This window comes from Podarcis muralis, chromosome 5, assembly GCF_964188315.1.
Source record: "Podarcis muralis chromosome 5, rPodMur119.hap1.1, whole genome shotgun sequence".
Taxonomy (NCBI): domain Eukaryota; kingdom Metazoa; phylum Chordata; class Lepidosauria; order Squamata; family Lacertidae; genus Podarcis; species Podarcis muralis.
This window is the reverse complement of record NC_135659.1, coordinates 99,342,626-99,368,789: the sequence shown is the minus strand read 5'-3', so window position 1 is coordinate 99,368,789 and position 26,164 is coordinate 99,342,626. Positions and strand designations below refer to the sequence as shown.

Sequence of the window (26,164 nt, the reverse complement as noted above, 5' to 3'; positions counted from 1 at the left end):
AGGGATTGTCGGACAAGGGAAACAAAGAATTTATTTATGTATGCTACAACAGCGGCAAGAGTCTTGATAGCACAAGGATGGAAGAATGGGGAAATCCCAGCGAAAGAACAGTGGCGAGAGAAATTGATGGACTATGTAGAGTTGGCTAAATTGACATACAAACTGCATGATAAGGACAACTGTGACTTCAAAGAAGAATGGGAACTTTTTACAAATTACTTAATTTTATGGTGCTACTGTTTTCCTTAGACTGGGTTGTGCAATCCGCTGTTCTGAGTTACACTTTTTATAAGAGAGGGTGGGGGGAACTGGGGGTGAGTTTATGGAACCAAAAGACAGGTGGCCCACAAACGTTTTGGGAGCCGCTGGTTTGTATTACGAGCAACTGCTAAATGTCATGTGACATTCAGGGTTTGGAAAAAGAGCTCACCTCCTCCTGGCCTTCTTTGGGGGCCTCCTCATCCTGTTCCTTCCACTTCGCCTTGCGAGGCACTTTCTCTGCGTCATCAACATCTGCACAAGAAGAAACGGGGCCTCGACTCAGCTTCCTCCCATTTGGGCCAAGCCACAGGGGAACCCCCCACCCCACCCCAGAACCTGCTCACCTAATAGCGGCAGCTAGACTGGTGACTGGGAGCGGCCACTGAGACCACATAACACCGGTCTTGAAAGACCTACATTGGCTCCCAGTACATTTCCGAGCACAATTCAAAGTGTTGGTGCTGACCTTGAAAGCCCTAAACGGCCTTGGTCCAGTATACCTGAAGGAGCGTCTCCACCCGCATCGTTCTGCCCGGACACTGAGGTCCAGTGCCAAGGGCCTTCTGGCAGTTCCCTCATTGCGAGAAGCAAAGCTACAGGGAACCAGGCAGAGGGCCTTCTCGGTAGTGGCACCTGCCCTGTGGAACGCCCTCCCACCAGATGTCAAAGAGATAAACATATATATGGGCCTATTCCACATATATATGGGCCTATTCCAACCTCGTTTTCTTAATGGTGAAACGGACCACTCATAATTCACAACAGACCATTCACCAGTATTGTTCATAACTGTGAGCAGGGCAGTAGAGTGGGGTAAGCAAAGACAAGCGACAAAGATTAACTATAATACCATTCACTGCTCCTGCTCAGGCTGCACAGAAAAGCATTTCGGTTCCCGGAATTCATTCTGATTGTGCAGATAAAATACAGTGGTACCTCGGAACTCGAACGGCTCTGTTCTTGAACATTTCAGCTCCCGAATGCCGAAACCCCAGAAGTAAGTGCTCTGGTTTTTGAACGTTCTTCAGAACGCGAACGTCTGACACGGCTTTTGCTGTGCAAAAATCTAGCTGTCGTCCATGCCTCTGAACTCAAACGTTTCAGAAGTCGAACGGTCTTCTGGAATGGATTACGTTCGAGTTCCGATGAACCACTTTACAACTGATATAATTCTACGGGATGTGGCATTAGTGTGTGAAAACATTCAAGATCCAAGGATCCCAGGTTTGCACCTCCAGGTGCAGGTGATGGGCTTAGGCATCACAACACCACCGCTGGCAACCCACTAGACCCCTAAAGCAGCTTCAGTGCCCTCTATTTTTAGTGCCCTTCTCAGACGCAGGAGCTTCAGCCAAGACCCAACCGCTGCCCATCGGCTGGCACCAAGCCTGGCTCCACAGTCCGCTTGGGATATATACTGGGGTGGTCAGAGCTCCTCCTCCTCCTAATAATAATAATAATAATAATAATAATAATAATAATAAATTTTATTTATACCCCGCCCTCCCCAGCCAAGATCGGGCTAACACCAAATATAAAAACAATTGATTGAAATACTGCTTAAAAAACAAGATTAAAATACAAGATTAAAACATTAAAATGCAACCTCATTTCAGGGGAAACTCGATCAGAAACTTTTTTGCACCTCCTCAGCCAAAGAGGTGCCAAACCACCAGCCTCTGTGAGGGAACAGGAGGCAGATTTCCAAGGATACCTGCATTCTTCTGCTTCCTTTTGACTTTCAAGGTAGGCTCGGCCTTGTCCTTGGCTGGGTCACCGCAGCTTCCATTGACCAAGACCAGGTTCTCCTCCTCGCCGTCCATCGTCCACTGGACCACCTTCTCCTTCTTCATGTTAACCTGCAGGATGGGAGGGACAGGTGCTTTAGTTGAGATACCTGCATTGCACGGGGTTGGACTAGATGGCCCCTGCGCGTCCCATCCAACTCTGTGGCCACAGGAGCATCAGATAGGGCTGCCAAACATCTGGATTTGCCTGGACTTTACCAGCATTTCAAAGGCAGGGGAAATTTCCAAAATGTGGTGCTTTGCCCCTGGCAAAATAAACTAAGAGATTATGTAGAATTAGCGAGACTATCAGCAAGGCTATGAGACGTTACAGAGGAAAAATTTGCCAGAGAGTGGAATATATACAGAGTCTACGTAAAAGAACATTGTCAAAATATCAATCTGTTGGCAGGTCTTGACTGAGCTTCTGTGTGTAAATAGAACAACTTGAAAAACCTTTAAGTAAGTTAAATAATAGGGTGAAAACAAAGTTAAGTGCGTATTTCAGGAATTTGACTTGGAACACAATGGGAACTTACTGAACTCGAAGCATGGGAACCCTCAACAAAAATTTATAATTTGGCAAAATATTTGGACTTTATTATATGTATTGGTATAATTTGGAATAATTAATGTGATATGATTGGATTGTTAAATGGAAAACTGAATAAAAATTATTATTTTTTAAAAAAGGAACACAATGGGAAGATTGGAGGTCATGTTAAACTGAATTTCAGAAGGATATAAAAAACAAGTATCAACCAAGGATTGAATGAATGTTTATTTTTATTTTGATAACAACCTTTATTGATCATTTCTGTTTTACAGTTTTCAAAAAACAAAACACACCACAATTATTCAGTTTTCATTTTTATTTAGTTCCGGGCTTACCAACTCTTCCAAATGTGAGTCACCCAAACAATTGGGGAGGGGGTGAGGGAGACTGCAGCCCCCTAGAGAAGAGGCACAGTCAATTTCCAGGGAAAGATCGTCCTTTGGTTGCATTTAAATGCCGCAGGGTTAAGAACAAGCAACCGTGGAATAGCATTGCCTTGTGGAAAGATTCCCCAGTTTTAAAAAAATCACGTCAATTAAATTTGCATCCAGTTCTAAATATTTCAGCATCTGGGCATGAGGAATCCCTTTCTAGACAAAGGAATAAGGAATAAGAAAACACAGACTGGCTTTTCTCAGTCTTCCTCTACTGAGGCTTCTCTGCTTAATCCTTGGATGTGCATCCTCCTCTGTATCCACCGAACCCCTTTATAACTGCTTTGTTTGCTTTTCATTACCTACCAGGCATTCACCTCCCACCTGCTCAACACGGGATATCGTATTGCATTGTATCGTCATTATAGAAATTGAAACCGTGTGCACAGTTTATTTTAGTCGTCCCTATAGCTTGTTTGTACAAAACAGGCTGGCATTCACAGTTCGTTTTTCTGAATAAATGAAAATCACCTAACCCCAAAATTAAATTGAGGCTTTTCTAGGGTAAACTTGTAATCATAGGCAAAACAGGGGGCTTTTTTTGCCAACGGCTCATTCTCAATGTAAAATCACATGTAAAAAAAAAGTCATTGGTGTTCAAAAACAACTATTTTTGCTACACAACCTGACTATACCTCTCCCCTTGGTTTTAATATATCTACATGGTGCTTATAGTTTGTTTGTTGGTTGGTTGGTTGGTTGGTTGGTTGGTTGGTTGGTTGGTTGGTTGCTTTGGGATAAAGCGACTGACAAATTTAGCAAATAAATAAACCCAGTGGCTCTGGACCTGGGTTTCTCCCCAGCGTGACACTCTATAACCACTATCCCACACTGTCCTCCCACAGCCCCCACCCAACATTACAGAATAAGAACCACCCAAATATTTAGGTGGCCTAAAGTGTGTTGTTGCCCAAGGCAAAAGGTGGGGTGGCACCCCTTCCCCATCATCACAGAATTGTAATAATAATAATATTACTTATACCCCACCCATCTGGCTGGGTTTCCCCAGCCACTCTGGGCGGCTCTCAACAGAATTAAAAGCACAATAAACCATCAAACATTAAAAGCTTCCCTAAAGAGGACTGCCTTCAGATATCTTCTAAAAGTCTGGTAGTTGTTTTTCTCTTTGGCATCTGGTGGGATGGCAGAAAGTGAGGAGGAATTAAAGAACCTTTTAATGAGGGTGAAAGAGGAGAGCGCAAAATATGGTCTGAAGCTCAACATCAAAAAAGCTAAGATCATGGCCACTGGTCCCATCACCTCCTGGCAAATAGAAGGGGAAGAAATGGAGGCAGTGAGAGATTTTACTTTCTTGGGCTCCATGATCACTGCAGATGGTGACAGCAGTCAATAAATTAAAAGACGACTGCTCCTTGGGAGAAAGGTGATGGCAAACCTAGACAGCATCTTAAAAAGCAGAGACATCACCTTGCCAACAAAGGTCCGTATAGTTAAAGCCATGGTTTTCCCAGTAGTGATGTATGGAAGTGAGAGCTGGACCATCAAGAAGGCTGATCGCCGAAGAATGGATGCTTTTGAATTATGGTGCTGGAGGAGACTCTGGAGAGTCCCATGGACTACAAGAAGATCCAACCTCTCCATTCTGAAGGAAATCAGCCCTGAGTGCTCACTGGAAGGACAGATCCTGAAGCTGAGGCGCCAATAATTTGGCCACCCCATGAGAAGAGAAGACTCCTGGAAAAGACCCTGATGTTGGGAAAGATGGAGGGCACAAGGAGAAGGGGACGACAGAGGACCAGATGGTTGGACAGTGTTCTCGAAGCTACGAACCTGAGTTTGACCAAACTGCGGGAGTCAGTGGAAGACAGGAGGGTCTGGTGTGCTCTGGTCCAGGGGGTCACAAAGAGTCGGACACGACTAAACAACATTGGATGCCTCCCATTTCTGCGTGTTGTGTGCATCCTTGCAAATGCCAGAATTTCCCCACAAATGCCTGTTCGGCTCTGACCTTCATCTCTGGAGCTCTGCACTCTCTGCAACAAAGGGTAGAGTAAACCTGCCAGCCAGCTGCTTACTGAAATCTCATTGATCCTGCACATCTGCTCCCAGACCCAGGACACAATGGGGGAGGAAGCTGCCTGGGCATGTGGGACCCCACCCTGCTACACACAGCCCCGCCTGTAAATCAGGCAGACGACCAGAAACAGTCTCAAAGGGGCTTTCCTCCAAAGAGAGGTGACTCGTCTGGAATGCAAGGACCAGGACCCAACTCTGTTTTCAGTTCCAGGGCTCAGCCAAATCACGTGTGAAGTGCTGGTTGAGGAAGAGACTACCCCTGACCATGTGGAAAGCGCTGTTCCCCCAAGGGAGAAAACACAAAGCCCTGGATTGTGTGTCCCATGAAAAATGTAAAGAATTAAAGAAAGGCTACTGTGTTTAGAAAAGGAGCTGCCCTCTGTATCTCTGCATGATCTGCTGCTCAGGTTTTATCCCTCCAGTGAGTCTCCCTTGCAGAGCAGATAATTCTGCTGCAATCTCTGCCTTTTGCTCCTGAGGCAAGTAGTGCAATTGAAGCGCATGGATTCAGAGGAGGCTGCAGGCAGGGACTCTGTGATTCAGTTCAGACCACGATGATTATTAATTTCATTTCTGTAACGCTTTATCTTTTTAAGAACAACACCTCAAAGCGGTGTACAACCTACATTAAAATATCAAATAAAGCTATCCAGAAAACACTGCAGAAGAAAGTCAAAAATAAAGCATACGTTCAAAGCAACATAATTAACAGGAAACCGAAATATTATCTTAAAGATTCCAAAATGAAACAGTTGCCTTAGCCCATGGGAAGGCAAACTAAGGCCTGGGGGCCGGATGCGGCCCAATCGCCTTCTAAATCTGGCCCGCAGACAGTCCAGGAATCAGTGTGTTTTTACATGAGCAGAATGTGCCCTTTTATTTAAAATTCATCTCTGGGTTATTTGTGGGGCATAGGAATTCGTTCATTATTATTTTTTTCAAAATATAGTCTGGCCCCCCACAAGGTCTGAGGGACAGTGGACCGGCCCCCTCCTCAAGAAGTTTGCTGACCCCTGCCTTAGCCCAATAGTTCAGGTGTAGAAGACAGACACAAGGCAGCAGGTAGAGGGGTGGTCTGGCCTGCCCAACACCCAAATTGCCCAATTCACACATGCGCGCACATCCCTCAAGTTCTTTGCTCAGCAAACATGTGGACTGACTCCCCTGGAAAACACGGCTGTGCCTGGGACGCTCCATTTGCACAGGCACCCACCTGAGAGCGATAACACCTGTGTGCACCAACCTTTTGACTGGAAGAGGTGTGTAGCATTGTCCTCATTTTATCTTTTCATGGGAATCTATTGTATCCTACTCCACCCCATCCCCAAACCCTGGAACAGGTGCAGGCTCAGAGAGCAGTCCGGAAACTTGGCTGGCTCCATCAATGAATCACACGGGAAGTGTGTTTGTTTGTTTGTGTATTGTGCAATGTATTGTGTTTAATATATGTTGGAAAATTAATAAATATTTTTTTTAAAAAAAAATCACACGGGAAGAGGAACAAACAGATGTGGGGCGCTCTGGGGAGAAAGGATACAGACAGCTGCCTTCGGGATCAGGTCATCCAACTCCCGAGATGGGATCTATCTTTAAAGGTAAAGGATAAAGGGACCCCTGACCATTAGGTCCAGTCGTGGCCGACTCTGGGGTTGCGGCGCTCATCTCGCTTTATTGGCCGAGGAGCCGGCGTACAGCTTCCGGGTCATGTGGCCAGCAGGACTAAGCCGCTTCTGGTGAACCAGAGCAGCACACGGAAACGCCGTTTACCTTCCCGCCGGAGCAGTACCTATTTATCTACTTGCACTTTGAGGTGCTTTCGGACTGCTAGGTGGGCAGGAGCAGGGACCAAGCAATGGGAGCTCATCCCGTTGCAGGGATTCGAACCGCCAACCTTCTGATTGGCAAGCCCTAGGCTCTGTGGTTTAACCCATGTCCCTTATAACTATCTTTTTTTAAAAAAATTAAGTGACAGGGGCCGGGGGCGGTGTGGGGAGGCACACATGGAAGGGCTACAGCTCAGATTCTGGCTTGATAGTGATTTGATCAAAAAGCGACAGATCCTGAAAGCTGGCTGCTATGGAGCTCGCTTCCACAGGGAGCAGCGAGGGCCACCAACTTTAAAATAATAATAAATAATAATAAATTTTTATTTATATCCCGCCCTTCCCGGTTCAAAAACCGGGCTCAGGGCGGCTAACAACAAATTTAAAACACAGTATAAAAACATGAATAACAATAAAATTCAAAGTTCAGAAATCAATTTAGGGGAAATCCATCTAATAAGCATTAGATAATCCCCAGGGCTAGCTGGCTGAATTAGTCCTACTTGGGCCAGCGAGGAGACCAGGGGAGAATTAGCTGTGGGGTCTCAAAAAAGGGAAGGGGGAGGGAAGACAAGGGAAATAAAAGATCAGGCTGAATTCAAATTAAAAGCCAGGCGGAATAGCTCTGTCTTATAGGCCCGACGGAAGGAGGTTAAATCCTGCAGGGCCCTGGTCTCCTGGGACAGAGCATTCCACCAGGTCGGAGCCACCACTGAGAAGGCCCTGGCCCTGGTGGAGGATAGTCTGACTTCCTTAGGGGCCCGGGACCTCTAAACTATGGTTATTCATGGACCTTAAGGTCCTCTGTGGGGCAGACCAGGAGAGGCGGTCCCGTAGATATGAGGATTGGACAAATTGGACAGAGGGAGGATTGGACAAATTCATGGAAGAAAGGCAGAGAGGCTTATCAATGTCTCTGCTCTGCTTCCACAATGGGAGGCAGCAATACTTGTGAATCTCAGTTGCTGGAAACCACAGGAGGCGGAAAGTCTCTGTTGAGCTCATAATAATAATAGTAAAATAATAAAATTTTATTTATATCCCGCCCTCCCCAGCCAAAACTTGCTTGTGGGCTTCCCATTGGGAGCATCCAGTCAACTAGTGTGAGAACAGGATGCTGGCCATATGGACCACTGGCCTGATTCAGCAGGTTGTTCTTATGGTCTTAGGTTTTGGGGGGAGGGAGCAGCTGCCCCCACCAGAAACCTGGGCTGCTGCCTCTTTCTTAACCCGCCTCCTTTCTCCAGAGTTAATCCCAGTCTTTTGTCCTTGCAGAGCTGCCCCCTCTCGATCCTTTCAAAGGGATGCAGAAATAATTGGTTGCCATTTAGCAAGTTCTGGCTGAATTTGTTTAATTGGGGCCCCAACAGAGGAACAAGGGAGGTGCAAGTCGAAGGGAGAGGGTGCAGGTGTTGGAGGAGGAAGAGGGTTGCCCAAGCCTTGCCCACCCGCCTCCCACCTGCCTCTCTGCATGGCAGACATAAGTGCCGGGGACCAGATTTTGGGGACCAGATCCCGGCAATGGCCGGGACACCCGAAACCTCCCAACCAGCGTTAAGTAAGAGACTGAGATATGAAAACCAGGAGCTAAAGGGCACCTTAAACCGAGGTTATGGGCGCAACAACGGAGTGCCTAGGCACACTTTTTTATAGCAAGAATACAAAGCTGAAAATGAATGAACTGCAGCTAAAATATTGCAGTGGTACCTCGGGTTACAGATGCTTCAGGTTACAGACGCTTTAGGTTACAGACTCCGCTAACCCAGAAATAGTACCTCAGGTTAATAACTTTGCTTCAGGATGAGAACAGAAATCGTGCTCCCGCGGTGCAGCAGCAGCGGGAGGCCCCATTAGCTAAAGTGGTACCTCAGGTTAAGAGCAGTTTCAGGTTAAGAACGGACCTCCAGAACAAATTAAGTTCTTAACCTGAGGTACCACTGTATGTTCCTTTTTCACATGGTCTAGTCCTTTGCCTGCCCACCCCCCTAATATTCCTAAGAGGCTCCAGTCTTCAGAGAGTAGGTGGAAGTGGGCAGGCAGAAAAAGCCATTGCTCAAGACAAGAGGCTGGGGAGGAATCCACCCCACAAGCCCCCAGATCATTTTTTGCCCATGCAGCAATTCTGCATTTGTTTGGTTGTGGAGCTTGCAGAGGCTCAAGGTCTGTCTGAGGAAGAAAGGCCTCTCCACAGGAAGGGGGCAGCACCCCACATTCCTCTCCAAATATCTACCTTTTGGTAGAGAGCACTGTCCGCTCCTGGGATGTAGCGGCGCATGGCGCATTGGGCTCAAAAGTACCAACAGCTGGAACCACAGTCCAGCAGGAAAATGGGTGCACGGATCACTTCTAGAAGTAGTTCGGTATTTTAAATGCCCGTAACGTATTTAGAAAAGCCACTAGCATTCTCCACGTTATAAAACATGTCAGTGGTTCCCTAAAATGAACCACTTTCTGCTACTGAATGGCTTCTTCTGTAAACCCACTTTCAGAATAATTGAAAATGTTAAAATGGTGGGGATTTTTGGTGCACAAACAAAATCTGGTTGCTTGAAAAATCGATAATACATCTACATGTTTGTTTTAAAAAAAATGAAAGTAACTTGATTTATTAGAAACTGGCATTCTAAGTAAAAAGTGACCAGTTTCACGCATACTAACAGTGCTTATGGGAAAGACAAAGGATGTGGCTCTGTGGTTAGCACTCTTCCCTTGCAGGCGAAAAGATCCCAGGTCCGATCCCTGGCTTCTCAAAGTACAGTGGTGCCTCGCAAGACGAAAAGAATCCATTCCGCGATTCTCTTTGTCTAGCGGTTTTTTCGTCTTGCGAAGCAAGCCCATTGACAGCTTAGCGGATTAGCGCTACAGCTGTCTAGCGGCTTTTCGCGATCAGCTGTTAAGCGGGTTATCAGCGGAACAGCTGATAGGTGACTTAGCGGCTTAGGAAAAGGGGGGGGAGCGAAAAAACCCCGCGGGGACGCGCAAGATTTTTTTGTCTTGCGAAGCAACCCCATAGGGAAATTCGTTTTGCGAAGCACCTCCGCGACGGGAAACCCTTTCGTCTAGCGGGTTTTCCGTCTTGCGAGGCGTTCGTCTTGCGGGGCACCACTGTAGAGCTAGGAGGGATTTCCATATGATCCCCCAGGTTAAAGTGCAGCTAATCTGCTCAGACCAGGAACAGGCAAGACTTCAGGCTTGCGGGATCTCCTTTGATTTTTACTAGGATCCGCCAACCAGAGCCTGTTGCAAAAGACATACATTTAGAATGAAAGAATCCTGAGCACAGGAATTTACCGTACTTTGAGCACCAGATCTGAATGGAGTTCACAGTGCTCCTACCCAAAAATATATTCCTAATATGTCCCCCTCCCCCCGAAAGCAGCCAGCAGAAGAAAACGATCTGTCAAGGGGACAGAAATCAGCACAATCCCAGCTTTGGCCTTAATGTCTGAATTAATTTGGTGGGTTTCACTTCATCCCCAAACATCACACACACAGCATCCATCACCATCAGCAGTTGAACCCACGCCAGCCTCTCCTCCCTTGCCAAGGATGACAGGCAGAGACCTTCTCTGGAAACAAGGCCAGGCACTTTTGAAAAAAACAAAAAACCTCAGCAGCTACAGTCTCATTAAATTGTGCAAATCAGCAACAATTATGCACCTCTTAATTTGCATGCTTTGTTCTGGAACCAAATTAACTAGGCTTTGCAACAGAATTTAGACTCTTTTGACAAGGAGGTGGGGAGGAGGGCAAGCGGGAGTCGGTAGAGGAAAAGGGTCAGGCCAGAGACTGTGTTTGGGGGGGGGGCGCACGAAGAAGGGGTGACATGGAGGTTGTGGAAAGGAAAAGGGGAGAGAAACTCAGGAACGCAAGTCCTGCTCAGCTGGCCACGACTGCAAAGGAGGTCCTCCTTGATCAGGGGTCAGCATGGGCCAAATCACTCCCACGGAGATCGTCCGTAGGCCAGACTGGCGCAGTGTGATGCCAGAAATCGCGCCTGCACATGTCCACGGTGCCAGAAATGGCTTCTGCGCATGCCCAGGTGCCAAAAATCACGCCTGCGCAGAAGCATTTTTCAGTGTCTGGACATGCGCAATGCAATTTCCTGTATCTGCGCATGCACAGACACGATTTCCTGCACCGCTCGGAGAGCCCCCGTGCCGCGCTGCGCTGGGGGACTCACTGAGCAGGTGGCTCAGTTTGGGGACGGCTCGTGAGCCAGTAAAACAGTCTTTGTGGGCCGCATCCGGCCCATGGGCCACACGTTGCTGACCCCTGTCCTTGATGCTGAGAGCATTTATGTAGGCAGGCCACAAGTCTTTGCCCTCCTTTCAGAGGATCTCCACTCTGCAACTGCTCCTCCTCCTAGAATACGTCTGTTTATTTGTTTATAAAAGCATTTCTCTACCGCCAGCTCGTTTATTACTACCGCCATAAAACGACTGGTTTAAACAGCTGTATAAGCCCAGTGGCATATAAAGATCTTTCAAGAAACCTTTGGAAGGCAAAGGTGAAGAGGACTCTGCCGAATCTCTGCCAGGAGAGCGACGCTGGTTGCATCTGGTGGGCCACTGTGAGAAGAGGATGCAGCCATGAAATACCTGACTCAGGTATCTCAGAGCTGAGCATCTTTGCGGCATCCTGGTCCCAAGTTGGTTGGGGCTTTGTAGATTAACACAGGTGCCTTAAGAAGAAAAGAGGATCCTGCCGGTTCAGGCAATGGCTCACCTTGTCCATCATCTTGTTCTCAGTGGCCAACCAGATGAGCCTTTGGGCCTGATCCACACACGGTTCTTATGTTATCATTCTGTTTCCACAGGGGTCAATGAGATGCTGAAATGATGCTCATTTCAACAGAGGAGCAGAAGTCCATTTGTGGAATGCTCTCCCCAGGGAAGTTTGCCTGGCACCATTCCTTATACAGTGGTACCTCGCAAGACGAATGCCTCGCAAGACGGAAAACTCGCAAGACGAAAGGGTTTTTTGAGCTGCTTCGCAAGACGATTTTCCCGATGGGCTTGCTTCGCAAGACGGAAACGTCTTGCAAGTTTGTTTCCTTTTTCTTAAAACCGTTAATACAGTTGCGACTTGACTTCGAGGAGCAACGCATAGCACGCGGTGTGCGTCTCCGTAGGGGCAAGAACGCGTGAAGGCGGGTTCTGAGGGAGAGGGAGCTTTGTTTCGGCGAAAAATAGCAAGGCGCGCACACTTCCCTCCCCACAACTCCCAGTTAGGGAGGCCAGGCTCCGGGGCTCTTCGGACGGGGCTCCTTCCTTCTTCCCCCCCCCCCAGCGCCCCTGCGGTGACAAGAGCGCCTGCCCGGGCCCTCCAGCGCTCGCCCTGCGAGGGGCGCCCCCTACCTGCATCTCCGCGCTTTCCAACCCCGCGACGGCTGCAGCAAGTTTGCCTCTCGGTGTGTGTGCGCGCGAGTGTGTGTTCTCCTCGCCCCGCTCGAGTTAGTCCCGGCGCAGCGCAGGCAGCAGGTGAGTCGCCCTTTGGCAGCGCGGAAGGCGCCGGGCCAGGCAAGGTCAGCTCGGGAGCCACCAGGGACGCGCCCCCGCGCTCCTCTCCAATGGGCTGGATGCGCCCCTCTCCACTCGCGCGCTTCTGGCTGGCTGGCCGGCTGCAGCAGCAACAGGGGCAATAGGCATCCACTGTCGCCGACGCTCCCTCCCTCCCACGGCGGGCAGCTGGCTGGCTGGCGCTCTCACTTTCTTTCGGGCTGCTGCTGCAGAAGGGATTTTGCACCAGACAACTTTTAGGCCGGTAGGAGTTTTGACTACCGCGGCGACAGCAGCAGCAGCAGCAAGACGGCGCCGACTGTAGTGCAAAGGGTCGGAGCAAGGCGAGCCGAACCGATCCCGGGGGCTCAGGCAGCAACCTCTGCCCTGCCTCCTCCCATGCCCTGCGCCTGCCTCTCCCTCCCTCCCTCCCTCCCTCCCAAGCACCTCCTTTTTGAGGTTTTTGAAGACTTTGGTGAGTTTTGAAGTTTTTCCAAAACTTTCCCGACACCGTGCTTCGCAAGACGAAAAAACTCGCAAGACGAAAAAACTCGCGGAACGAATTAATTTCGTCTTGCGAGGCACCACTGTATATTTTTAGGTGCCAGGCAAAAATGTTCCTCTTTAGCCAGGCCTTTGGCTGATTAATATTCTACAGCCTTCTAATATGTGCCTGTGGGAAAGGGGGTGTTATTGTTTTGCCAGTTTTGTTTTAGTTATTTCCTCGTGTTTTTATCTTGTATTTTATTCTATGAACCGCCCTGAGATCTTATGATGAAGGTCCAAAATGTACAACTTATTATCTAAACGGGAAACGGAAGATGAACTGGTAAAATCAGCGATGATTCACTGGGCAAGAGATATAGGTCATAATGTAAGAGTTGTCTGCATGGGAAAAATTATGGGGAAAGGATTTGAAATTTACAGCATGTTACACACTAAGGTAGAATTACATGGAAATAATTTATAGGTGGTATAAGTAAATTAGAAAAAACGTACAAATCTGAAGCAGATATCTATTGGAAATGTAAATAAAAAGAAGGTACATTTCATCATACGTGGTGGACATGCAAAAAGGTTAAGACTTACTGGGAGATGATATATAATGAACTGGAAAAAAATGTTTTAAAAATCATTGGTTAAATGCCCAAAACCCTTTCTTCTAGGTATAACAGATGAAAGTGTATTGAAAGATCATTAATCCCTCTTTATGTATGCAACTACAACAGCTCGAATGGCATATGCCCAGAGGCGGAAAGAGGGTATAATATCAACAAAAGAAGAATGGCAGATTAAACTGATAGAATATGTAGAAATGGCAAGATTGACTAGAATAAGAGATCAAGATGGGAAGCTATTTAAAGAAGATTGAAAATGTTTTGTAGATTATTTGGAAAATTAAAGGTAAATGGACCCCTGACCATTAGGTCCAATCACAGACGACTCTGGGGTTGTGGCGCTCATCTCGCTTTATTGGCCAAGGGAGCCAGCGTACAGCTTCGGGTTCATGTGGCCAGCATGACTAAGCCGCTTCTGGCGAACCAGAGCAGCGCACGGAAACGCCATTTACCTTCCTGCCGGAGCGGTACCTATTTATCTACTTGCTCTTTGACGTGCTTTCGAACTGCTAGGTGGGCAGGAGCAGGGACCGAGCAACGGGAGCTCACCCCGTCACGGGGATTCGAACTGCCGACCTTCTGATCAGCAAGTCCTAGGCTCTGTGGTTTTACCCACAGCGCCACCTGCGCCCCTTTTGGAATATTACTGTAAGCATATTAAAAAGTTAACCGTGACAGAGTAAATTCAGCAGTAATAACTAGGGAGATATAGAAAATGAGACAATGAAAAGATAGGGATTAATTAGAAGATGTAGTAGAAAAGAAGATAATGAAGTGAACCATGGAAAGGGCAGGGAAAAGTTGAAATTAAATGTGTATTTGGATCATTATTCATTGTCCTTATTGTAAAATGAAAATGACAGATGACTATTAAAAAAGAGATCTTATGATGAAGGGTGAAGAAGAAGAATTGTATCCCACTCTTAGAACAAATAATGGCTTTAAACTTCGCCATCTCCATTGAAAAGCATTGTGCTTTGATGTGTCATCCAGGGACTTGAATGTTCCAACTGTGGCAAAGCAGGTCAGTTCAATCAAGAATTTGGGTCATTGCAGTGGCCAAACAACCTGTGGAACTCACTGGTGGAAGAAGCAGCAATGGTGTCAAACTCTAATATCAGCATCCTCAAAATATATTTGCAAAAGGTTTGGAATAATTCATGAAGGATCTTGGGTGAATTCGGTGGATATCAGCTACCAATTTGTGTCCACCTTGGTGCAGCCCCCAAGGAAGCCAAGCTTCTCCCCCAATCAGTAGAAAGAGTTGGGGAGAGTCTGGCCTCCTCCTTTCTTCCTACCCCTCCCTCAATTATACTGTTCATATTAAGTGACCTGGGGATAACCAGGAGTGGAATTATGTGTGGAAGGACATTGAGCACTATTACAAAATTCCTGAAACAAAAATTCCAGAGCTTAGGATCTTTTGCATCAGTCTCTGGGTGACAGATCTTGGGATTCTACTAGATCCAGAAACCTGATTCTTCTTATGCATTTAATTCACATGTTGATCTTTTTTTTTATACACAGATTTTTCAGGTCCCCAGTCACAGCTAAGGATGAGCATATATTACAATGTGCTTTTCTGCAAGATCCATTTGATGGTGGGAAATAAACTTATGAGCAGTGTCTAATTTGTTTTTACAAGGAAATGGTGGACAACAAGCATTCTTGTCGCAGATCCTTAACCATCACAACAATAACTTGGCTGTAAGCTCTCCTGCGGTCGGCCACTTTTAATTGCATCCCAGGTTTGTTTGTTCCACTGTATAATTTTGTCTAATTGGTTTTATTGCTGTGGTTCTTAGCTCCCTTCAGGATTTGGAAGGACAGCATTCATATTTCAAACGATGTGTGCTATCTGGAGTGTTCAAAGCATAGCACATGCATTATCCGTAATCAATTATCATCAAAACAGCCCTTCAGTACTTTTTGCATCCTCAGATTGCAGTGGGAGTGGCTGGGACTTGATATAATGCACAACCCATCCTAATCCAAGCGGAGACCCTTAGCCATGATAATTTGGCAGCACTGACACCCAGCTTGGCTGAGACTCCCACCGTAGTGATGAAGGAACTCCCCACATGCTCAGAAGCATTGTTGTTTGAATCACCGCCAGAGACTTGGAGCTTGAACCAGGGCCTGGGCCCGAGCTCTACATTACGTGACCATTCCCACGTTGCACAAATGCAAAGTGAAAATTACCCCTTGCGTCTAAACTCCCTGCTTCAATCTTGCCTAGCCCTCTAGCCCCCAAGACTAAGCAATGTTGCCTCTCCTAGACCTCTCCCCCTATCTCTGTTGCTCTCTCTTTTTCTGACACGCGACTTCCCAGAGCATCACCTCTCGCCATTCTAACAGAGGATGTGGCTCCATTCCTATCCACCTTCCCTCCTTCACCCTCTTTCTTTAATTACATCATTACCGGAAGGCCTCAAGCGCCAGGAAACTTCTGTTTTATAACTGAGCGTTTAGAGAACTCCCGTCGTCTCCTCTTCCTTCCCCTAACTCAGGAATGGCTCACTGCCTCTAACCACCAGCTAATATCTGCTCAAGACACACATTCTGCTCCCAGAGAATGGGAGATGCTATCTAAGTCAAGCAGCTTAGACTCAGGTTGGCATAACCAGTCCTTTTATCAAAGGCACTGGTGGCGCTGTGGTCTAAACCACAGAGCCTAGGGCTTGGCAATCAGAAGGTTGGCGGTTCGAATCCCTGCCATGGGGTGAGCTCCCGTTGCTCGGTCCCTGCTCCTGCCAACCTAGCAGTTCGAAAGCACCTCAAAGTGTAAGTACAGTGGAACCTCGGGTTAAGAACTTAATTCGTTCTGGAGATCCATTCTTAACCTGAAACTGTTCTTAACCTGAGGTACCACTTTAGCTAATGGGGCCTCCCACCGCCGCCACGCCGCCGGAGCACAATTTCTGTTCCCATCCTGAAGCAAAGTTCTTGACCAGAGGTACTATGTCTGGGTTAAAGTAAAGGTAAAGGGACCCCTGACCATTAGGTCCAGTTGTGGCCGGCTCTGGGGTTGCGGCGCTCATCTCACTTTCTTGGCCGAGGGAGCCGGCGTACAGCTTCTGGGTCATGTGGCCAGCATGACTAAGCCGCTTCTGGCGAACCAGAGCAGCGCACGGAAGTGCCATTTACCTTCCCGCCGGAGCGGTACCTATTCATCTACTTGTGCTGGTGTGCTTTCGAACTGTTAGGGGGGCAGGAGCAGGGACTGAGCAACGGGAGCTCACCCCGTCACGGGGATTCGAACCGCAGACCTTCTGATCGGCAAGTCCTAGGCTCTGTGGTTTAACCCACAGCGCCACCCGCAAGGAGTCTATAACCTGAAGCATCTGTAACCTGAAGTACCACTGTAGATAAATAGGTACCGCTCTGGCGGGAAGGTAAACGGTGTTTCCGTGCTCTGCTCTGGTTTGCCAGAAGCGGCTTAATCATGCGGGCCACATGACCTGGAAGCTGTACGCCGGCTCCCTCGGCCAATAAAGCGAGATGAGCGCCACAACCCCAGAGGCATTCGCAACTGGACTTAACTGTCAGGGGCCCCTTTACCTTTAAGAGCAGCTCACTGGATCAGGCTAATGGCCCATCGAGTCCAGCAACCTTTTCTCACAGTGGCTAACCATGCCTGGGGGAGCCCACAGGCAGGATTCGAACACAAGAGCGGCCCTCTCCCCTGCAGCGGCTTCCAGCAACTGGTATTCAGAAGTATTGCTACTTCCGGCTGTTGATTCACAGAAAACATACACAGAACAACCACCCAGAGCCAGCTTTTCAGGTAAAATGAGTGTTGAAAGCTTGCAGGCCCATTTGAAGGGCTATCTAGCCTCAAGACCAATTCCCTCAGGCCCTTTGTAAGGAGAGGGCCATTGTCCTGGGCCTCCCGCATGGACAAGGCCACATCGGCCTGGACAAACAGTGCAACCTGGCTGAGAAGATAAGGAAGGGGGAGGTCTCAAATGCACACATGGCACCCAGACTTCTCTGAGTGTTAGAAAGGTCCTGGTGGGCTAAAAACCCAATTCAGACATACATTTCCAGGGCGGATTGCAACCCTGGAGTCACAAGATGGTGCATGCATTGCACATCTCTTTGTCCAAAGCGACACCCCCAGCGCCAACACACTCCTTTTCCAGATTTTGCAGCCGCGGAGTTTAAAACACCACAACCCAGCGAGGAATGGCTGCGGCACAAGCAGGCTGCTTCACAACACCAAAAGTGGCATGCGCGAATGCACCGCTGGCGGGCAAGGCCTTCATGCTTTCTCACATCACGTCAGGCGCCACCATTTCCCAGGCGCGGCTGTCAACCCCCCAGCATAGAGAAGAGAAACACCCAGGGACATTCGCAGCAGCCTTAAGAACCTGGCCTGCAAACGTAAGCCCCAGTCGCAGTGGCAAGCTCTCTTAAGCAAGATGGTAGCCGCTTGGACCAGCCGCGGCAGCCTTGCCATGTTTGAGTCAGGCCCCCCCCCCATTATTCTGCAACCGATTGTCCTCCGTTCGCAGAACAGTAGCAATGGAAAAGTCTCAGATGGATGGAGAGTTGTGTAAATAATGCCCAAAAGATAGGCAAAATATGTGGGTTGTAATATCCAGCTAAGTCAGTGGTTCCCAAGGCATGCAGTCGTAAGATGGGGGCTGTGGGATTATCTGGGGGGGGGGGTGCTAAAAGGCAAGAGGCAGGCACTGAGGGGGGGTGAATGTTGGAGGTGTCAATCACTATCAGACTTTTAAAAGCTGGTAGCTCTGGGTCAAGGTGATCAGTTTTGTTGAGTTAAATTAAACAGACTAGTTCTAATTGGAGTTGGAATAAATGTGCAATTAATGGTTGCTGTTTTGAATTGTATTGGGTTGCTCTATTTCTTAGGGGGGTGCAAATCACTATTTTGAATAATGCTTTTGGGGGGCAGGGGTCCCTGAGGATGAGCTTCTGCAACCAAGGGGGAGGTGGCCTGAGAGGGCTTGGGAGCCACTCAGCTAATTAGAGTAGACCCAGCAGGTGGTATCTAGTCAAATAGTTCCACTAGCACAAACAAGCCACCTTAAAAATTTATCCAAAGAGTTGCGGGGAAACCCATATTTAGGGGGCATGGGGGTAAAGTAGATGACTCAAAGGTTCCCTAGCGGAATTGTTTAGCTGGATGCCATCCGTTGAAATCAATGGGCTTGAGTCGCTCACAACCATTAACGTCAATAGGTCTACTCTGAGTAAGACTAGCATTGTACAGCAGTTTTATCAATATGTGGGCGTAGGATGTAGCCACCCCACTTCTGTGAATAAAAATGTGGTCAAAGGTTTCAAGAGTTAACAAATGCACATTTCGGTATTGTTGAGAATATCAAGAGTGATTATATTCTAACTCTCATCAATGTGTCCATTGCAGAAAAGTTAGTAAACAACCAATGCAAGTATGATCTTCTGAGTTACACACACACACACACACACACACACACACCCCTTCATTCTGAAATCTTCAGACACTTTCTGCACAGGAAATTTCCATAGACCTCAGCAAGATTCATCAGTAAATGGATGATTTAAAGAACTCCCAATGAATCAGCCATTCTCAAAGCCGTGCATTCCACCTAGGTGTCTTCAAGGGGAGATGGGCCACATCGCAGCCATCTCAAATTGCAAACATGGGTTGTGCACGTGGGCTTCTAACCATTCTGTGAACTTTCCCCTTGCAGACGATTGCCAGTGGCATGGCTTAAAAGCCGCCTTCGCCAAGCTAGGCCCTCCAGCTGAACCACAAATCCCATCAGCCCCATAGCCAACATGGTCACTTTATAGTGTTATATCTTGCTAACTCATTTTGAGACCCTTTTTTTCTGCGTGATGGAACCTGACAAATATAAATAAATATAAAATGTACATAAATAGGTAAACAACATCTGGAGGGTGCCAGGCTGGGGGAGGCTGGCATAAAATGTAAAAGCTGGGCACTCTAAAATGTGCGAGCCCATCATTTAACATGTTATATGAACACACACAAACACCCTTTTACCTAGAACAAAGAGGCTTATTATGTCTCCTTAAAGATGTGCATCCGCCTTCGCCAACCTGGTGCCCCCAGATGTTATGGACTACAAACATCTGGAGGGCACCAGGTTGGGGAAGGCTGATGTACTGATTTGTTGCATGTGACAGAAGGGCCCTTTTACCGGCTTCTGCCACAATGAGTCAGTTCCTCTTCAAACTTCCACTGGGTATCAAACATGTTTAACTTCTGGAAAGGGTAAAAAGTCAGATAAATTGTTTCTGGAGAGCTCACTTGGTCCTCAACTGGGGCAGAACACCAACCCAGCCCTACTTGGGTTTGGGGCGTTTCACAATGGAGAGGAGAAGAAAAGATATGGGGCGGGGGGGGGGCTGCTTTTTGCAAAGCTCTTTGATGTTGTTTTGAACCAGCCACTTCCCACCTGGAAGCCCCGCAGGGGAATCCGCTTCGGGGGACAAAGGAAAGGGGCGGGAGGCTGAGCAGCCCAGCCCAGAGGGCAAAAACGCCAGGCCCGGGGGGGGGGGTCCACGGTTCCCCCATTGAATGGAGAAGGGGGTCAGTGCAGGCAATGCGTGGCCCACCCCAAAAGGACAGAAAGAGGGTCCCTGCAGTGCGATCCTACAAAAACCGCATAAGTTCCATGGGACTAAGTTTGGAAAGGGGCGCAGCCTCGACGTCACGGCCGGGCTTTGGGCTACTCAAACCTCCGTCCCCCTTCGGCAAAAGGAGAAAAGCGGGGACCCACCTCACTGGGCTGTTGTGAGAATGGGCTGTACCCCTGCGAGGGGATGGCATTCCCCCCAACACTCGACGAGGCTACCGCCCTGCGCGCTTTTACTCTGGAGGGAGCTCCGGAGGGGAACGGCGCGCACCGCCGGGCTGCGCATCCCACCTTCCCCGGCGCGCGCGCTTCTTCCTCGTCCCGGGGGCTGCGCCGCCGTCGAGGCAGCCGAGCGTTGGCTGGGAAACTCCACGGGGAGCGAGGAAGGGGGCGAGGAAGTGGGGAGGGGGCGCCCTACCGCCTCTCCAAAACCACACACGCCCTCCTCACCAACCCCCGGGCGAGCTCCCACACGGAATCACGGTCGTCGGTGCGCCTCCCAGTGCCCGGCTTCCTCTTCCCTCCCCACGAGGACAAAGCCCCCGGGAGCTCTTCTCCCAGGGCCCCGATCCCAGGGTGCGCGATCCCCGGGGACCACCACCCCCCCGCTCGGGCTCCCCACCAGCCCGCCCGCCCGCCCTCCAGCATTGCGCCCGCGCCCGAGGGCGCTCACCTCGGCGCCCGCCTCCTCTTCCTTTCCGTCGGGGTCTCCGCGGTTCCTGCTGCCGCCGAGGCTGATGTGCCCGCCCGCTGCCAGGCGTGCCTTTTCCCCCTTTTTTTTCCCGGGTCTCGAATCGGAAACTGACAAGCCCCAGACGACGTTTACATGGGCGGGTTAACCCTCCCCGCGCTGCGCTCCGCTGCGCTCCTGGGCTCGCTGGCTCCCTTGCTGTCCCGTCGGGCGCCCCTCCTCCCTTCTTGGTAGTAGGGGGGGGTTATCGGGGGAGGGGATCGGCGCCGAGCACGCCCCCTCCCCGCTCCCAACCCCCAGCCCAAAATCTCCCTAATCCTCTCCGGGCCAGTGGAAAGCGCAGGAGGCGGGTCTCCAGGTGAATGATTTTGCCAGGCCTGGGGGGGAGGGGGAGGGGAGGGAGGAGGAGGCACCGGGCGCCTTCCCCACCCCCAGGCCAGATCCTCCTCCCAGAGGCCCCCCCATCCCCCACCGCATGCTTCTCTCCGGATCCCTCGGCCTCCGGCAGGGCCCGGGTGGCCAAAAGCAAAAGTTTCCAGGGGGTGGGATGGAGGAGGGAGGCGGAGAAAATAGGTGAGGCTGGCGACGCGAAGGAAGGAGGGGAGCGAGGTGGCCTGGCCTGGCCTGAGCAGGGGGTGGGGTGGGGTGGGAAGGAGGTGGGGGCCTCGTCGAGGAAGCAACCCAGAGTCCGCACACAGCAGAACCAGGAAATGGACGGGGGTGCTGCTTCCTGGGGTGAATACTTTCCTGGGCAGGCTGGCTCTCTGGTAACCCCATTGCCTTGCAAAGGAGAAGGCACGTCTCCCGGCTGCTTCATTAGCAACGCGTTTCAGTGATCCCAGAACATCTATGCATGAGCATTTTGATTTCCAATGCACAGCGACATTACCCCTGTTTTTATTGGTTTCTAGGAAGCATGCGCCACTCTGAGTGCACCCAGCCCCAAGGTCCCTGCCCCTGGGAGCTGACAATCTGACGTTCGGTATCTGAAGAAGTGTGCATGCACACAAAAGCTCATACCAATGACAAACTTAGTTGGTCCCTAAGGTGCTGCTGGAAGGAATTTTTAAATTTTGTTTCGACCACAGCAGACCAACACGGCTACCTACCTGTAATCTGACAATCGACAGGGGAGCTACACAGGGGTCCCAAAACGAGGCCAGACCAAACGGTGCCAGAGGGGATATGAACACCCAGCACATAGTTAACCTATGGAACTCCCTCCCACAGGAGGCAGTTATGGCCAACAACCTGGGTGGCTTTAATTCGGGATTGGAGCAAATTCATGGAGGAAAAGACGCCTATTGATGGTTCTGCTCTGCCTCCACAGCAGTGCTTCTGAATCCCAGTTGCGGGAAACTCCAGGAGTGTGTGGGGCTCTCGCACTCAGGTCCTTCTTGCTGGTTTCCCCGCATGCAACGGTGAGAGCAGGATGCTGGACTAAATGGGCTCCCCTTTGGCCTAATCCACAGCCTCTTCCTACGTTCTTGACAGGGAGGAGGCAAGTTCCAGGCTTTTAAAAGGCCCCTGTTGAACCCGTGGCCTGGAGGAAGGAGGGCAGGGGTGATGGACAGGGCGGGCTCCATTGCAAGCAACCCAAGAGGCAAAATCCAGGGCCTCAGCATCTCCTCCTGCAACATAGCAAGGGGCTACCTCTCGTGGCACAGGATGCATTTTGCAACTACCTTTTCCAACCCGGAAGCAAATATTCTCCAAAACATCTGGATGGCATGGCGTTGTGGAAGGCGGCAGATGTTCTGTGTTCCTTCTCAAATCCTGCTTGGCAGAAAGTATGCCTTGAGAGCATGAGAAGAGCCTGGGTGCTGGATCAGACCAAAGGGCCCTCGAGTCCAGCATTCTATCATCCCCAGCTGCCCACGAGAAGCCCAGGGCCAAATTGCCAGAGCACTGCCCTGGCTCACTTGCGATCCCAGAAACTAGTAGAGTGGTACCTCTGGTTGCAAACGGGATCCGTTCCAGAGGCCCGTTCGCAACATGAAAAGAACGCAACCCGCGTCTGCGCGAGTTGCGATTCGCCACTTCTGCGCATGCGCGTGACGTCACTTTGCGCATCTGCACCCAGAAGTAACCCTTTCCAGTACTTCCAGGTCGCCGCGGGACATATCCTGAAAGAACGTAACATGAAGCGGACGTAACATGAGGTATGACTGTATACAGAGGCATGTTGCGTCTGGTCTTGGAGGTAGCGCATAGCCATTGTGACTAGGAGCCACTGCAAACCTTATCCTCATCCATTAATGCAGTGGTTTTCAACCAGTGTGCCATGAAGGATGGTCAAGGGTGCTGCGGACAACACTGGCCTCTGTCCCTCTTTCTTTCTTTCTTTCCTTCCTTCCCTCCTTTCTCTGATGCCCTCTCATGTCTCTGCCTCCCAAAGGCTTCCACAGCTGTTCATTGCACCAGCCCTGGCTACAAGCTCTGCAGGTGAATCTGCCTCTGGGGCTGGCCAAGGCATGCTTCCTAGGCCTATGTGGGGCAGTGTGAGGATGCACCTTTCTTTGGGGCTGGGGGAGCAGCTCAGAGACCAGGGGCAGCAGCAGCAGCTGCCCAGAGGACTCCCAAGGAGAGGGGAGAGAAGGCTGAGGGAACTTTCCACAAGGGAGGGTGTTTGAAAAGGGGCAAGGGGCTGCCAGCTCTGCAGGCAAGGGGGGACATAACTGGGCTCCTGAGCCCCACAGGGGTGCTGCAGGAAGCATGTAGCTGGCCAAGGGAGCCGTGGACCCAAAAAGGTTGAAAACCTCTGCATTAAGAAAGAAGAATGGAGGGTGAAGTTGATGGACTATGCAGAATTTAATAATAATAATAATAATAATAATAATAATAATAATAATAATAATAATAATAATAATATATTATTTATACCCTGCCCATCTGGCTGGGTTTCCTGAGCCACTCTGAGTGGCTTCCAACAGAACACTAAAATACAGTAAGCTATTAAACATTAAAAGCTTCCCTAAAGAGGGCTGCCTTCAGATATCTTCTAAAAGTCTGGTAGTTGTTGTTCTCTTTGACATCTGGTGGGAGGGCGTTCCACAGGGCGGGTGCCACCACCAAGAAGGCCCTCTGCCTGGTTCCCTGTAACTTGGCTTCTCGCAGGGAGGGAACTGCCAGAAGGCCCTCAGAGCTGGACCTCAAGTGTCCAGGCTGAACGATGAGGGTGGAGACGCTCCTTCAGATAAATTAAAAGGAAAGATTTAAAACCTGTGGGATAAGATTCCTAGAAGACTGGAGTAAATATATAAACTATTTGAAAAGTAATTGTGATGAACAGATTACGCTAGTAGGACTGCAAGAAGTTTTGTAAAGTGGATTATTTGAAATACTGAAAGGACTATGGAGAGAATTATTAGTTAAGGATAATTAAATGTAATATAGAAATTAAGAAATGCAGAATAAGTGATAAGGAACGGAAAATCATCAGAGGTGTTGACGGAAGTCTAAAATATTGTATAAGATGAGTAGATATGTTGTATGACTGTTGGAACTGATATGTTAAAAAATCAATAAATATATAAAAGAAAACCTCTGCCTTAACATGTGTCATCCTCTTTCAGTCGCCCAAGATGGCTGCCAGTGGTTCTCGAAGGCTGTGGGATGCCGCCCTATTGTGGCAGGAGAGGATGGCAATTGTGGCAGGGGCAATCAAGGACAAGCAAAGAAGCATTTCCGTGCAGTATGGAGGTCCAGCCAGAAACAGGATCCACGTTCATAACTGTGTTGTTGTTTAGTCGTGTCCGACTCTTCGTGACCCCATGGACCAGAGCACACCAGGCACTCCTGTCTTCCACTGCCTCCCGCAGTTTGGTCAAACTCATGCTGGTAGCTTCGAGAACACTATCCAACCATCTCATCCTCTGTTGTCCCCTTCTCCTTGTGCCCTCCATCTTTCCCAACATCAGGGTCTTTTCCAGGGAGTCTTCTCTTCTCATGAGGTGGCCAAAAGTCTTGGAGCCTCAGCTTCACGATCTGTCCTTCCAGTAAGCGCTCAGGGCTGATTTCCTTCAGAATGGAGAGGTTTGATCTTCTTGCAGTCCATGGGACTCTCAAGAGTCTCCTCCAGCACCAGAATTCAAAAGCATCCATTCTTCGGCCATCAGCCTTCTTGATGGTCCAGCTCTCACTTCCATACATCACTACTGGGAAAACCATAGCTTTTACTATACGGTCCTGTAGGTATGAGGGTCCTAATTCTAAGTTTGTAGGTTGCTGTACTGCAAAATTGCAATGAAATTGTTATGGCCTTTGGCTCGTGCAAAAATAAACTGATTGGACTTTTAAAAACAAAGAATGAAATAAAAAGAAGGGGAGAAAACACTGGTTGTTGCTTAGTCATTTAGTCGTGTCCGACTCTTCGTGACCCCCTGGACCAGAGCACGCCAGGCACTCCTGTCTTCCATTGCCTCTCGCAGTTTGCTCAAACTCATTCTGGTAGCTTCGAGAACACTGTCCCACCATCTCGTCCTCTGTCGTCCCCTTCTCCTTGTGCCCTCCATCTCTCCCAACATCAGGGTCTTTTCCAGGGAGTCTTCTCTTCTCATGAGGTGGCCAAAGTCTTGGAGCCTCAGCTTCAGGATCTGTCCTTCCAGTGAGCACTCAGGGCTGATTTCCTTCAGAATGGAGAGGTTTGATCTTCTTGATCTCCATGGGACTCTCAAGAGTCTCCTCCAGCACCAGAATTCAAAAGCATCCATTCTTCGGCGATCAGCCTTCTTGATGGTCCAGCTCTCACTTCCATACATCACTACTGGGAAAACCATGGCTTTAACTATAAGGACCTTTGTCGGCAAGGTGATGTCTCTACTTTTTAAGATGCTGTCTAGCTTTGTCATTGCTTTTCTCCCAAGAAGCAGGCGTCTTTTAATTTCATGGCTGCTGTCACCATCTGCAGTGATCATGGAGCCCAATAAAGTAAAATCTCTCACTCATAACTATATTTTGGGAATTATTTGTGTTCTTATGTAGCTGCATTGTTTCGTACTTTCTGGGTGGCCCATGATCATGTAATAAAGTAGCTACGTTTTATGTTAACCAGTCAGGCAGTGCTAGAACTTCCTTTCGTGTTTTCCAGTGCATTTCTTATCAATAAAAAATCTGGTGAAAGTTGTAGCCTGGGGGAAAAAGGGTTTGAGAACCTCTGGCTCAGACAGTATGTCCTTGGCAGGTTTTTCTTCCATGGAGCTTTGCCTCCATTCTTTTCAAAGGCATCAAGGTCGCCACAATCAATGGCGATTTCTAGGCCATGCATAGGATAGCTGGAATAGCTCAGTGGGTAGAGCATGAAACTCTCAATTTTGAGGTTGTGGGTTGGGTAAGAGATTCCT

General features: G+C 49.0%; 1 protein-coding gene across 5 annotated transcripts in view; it reads right to left on the bottom strand.

Moving 5' to 3' along the window:
• The window catches only part of DNMT3B (DNA methyltransferase 3 beta), a 49,901-nt gene extending 28,727 nt beyond the window's left edge, over positions 1-21,174 (bottom strand). For 2 of the 5 annotated variants that reach the window (XM_077929466.1, XM_077929467.1), the window contains exons 1-3: positions 20,805-21,174; positions 1,976-2,120; positions 431-513 (exon numbers count right to left, since the gene is read on the bottom strand). In XM_077929466.1, coding sequence (XP_077785592.1) covers positions 431-513; positions 1,976-2,114 — 222 coding nt within the window. In that variant the 5' untranslated portion in view covers positions 2,115-2,120; positions 20,805-21,174. Of the gene's footprint in view, positions 1-430; positions 514-1,975; positions 2,121-20,275; positions 20,298-20,804 lie in introns of those variants that run through there. The other 3 variants (XM_077929464.1, XM_028735627.2, XM_077929465.1) reach the window with 3 other exon arrangements.
• Between the last annotated feature and the right edge of the window lie 4,990 nt (positions 21,175-26,164).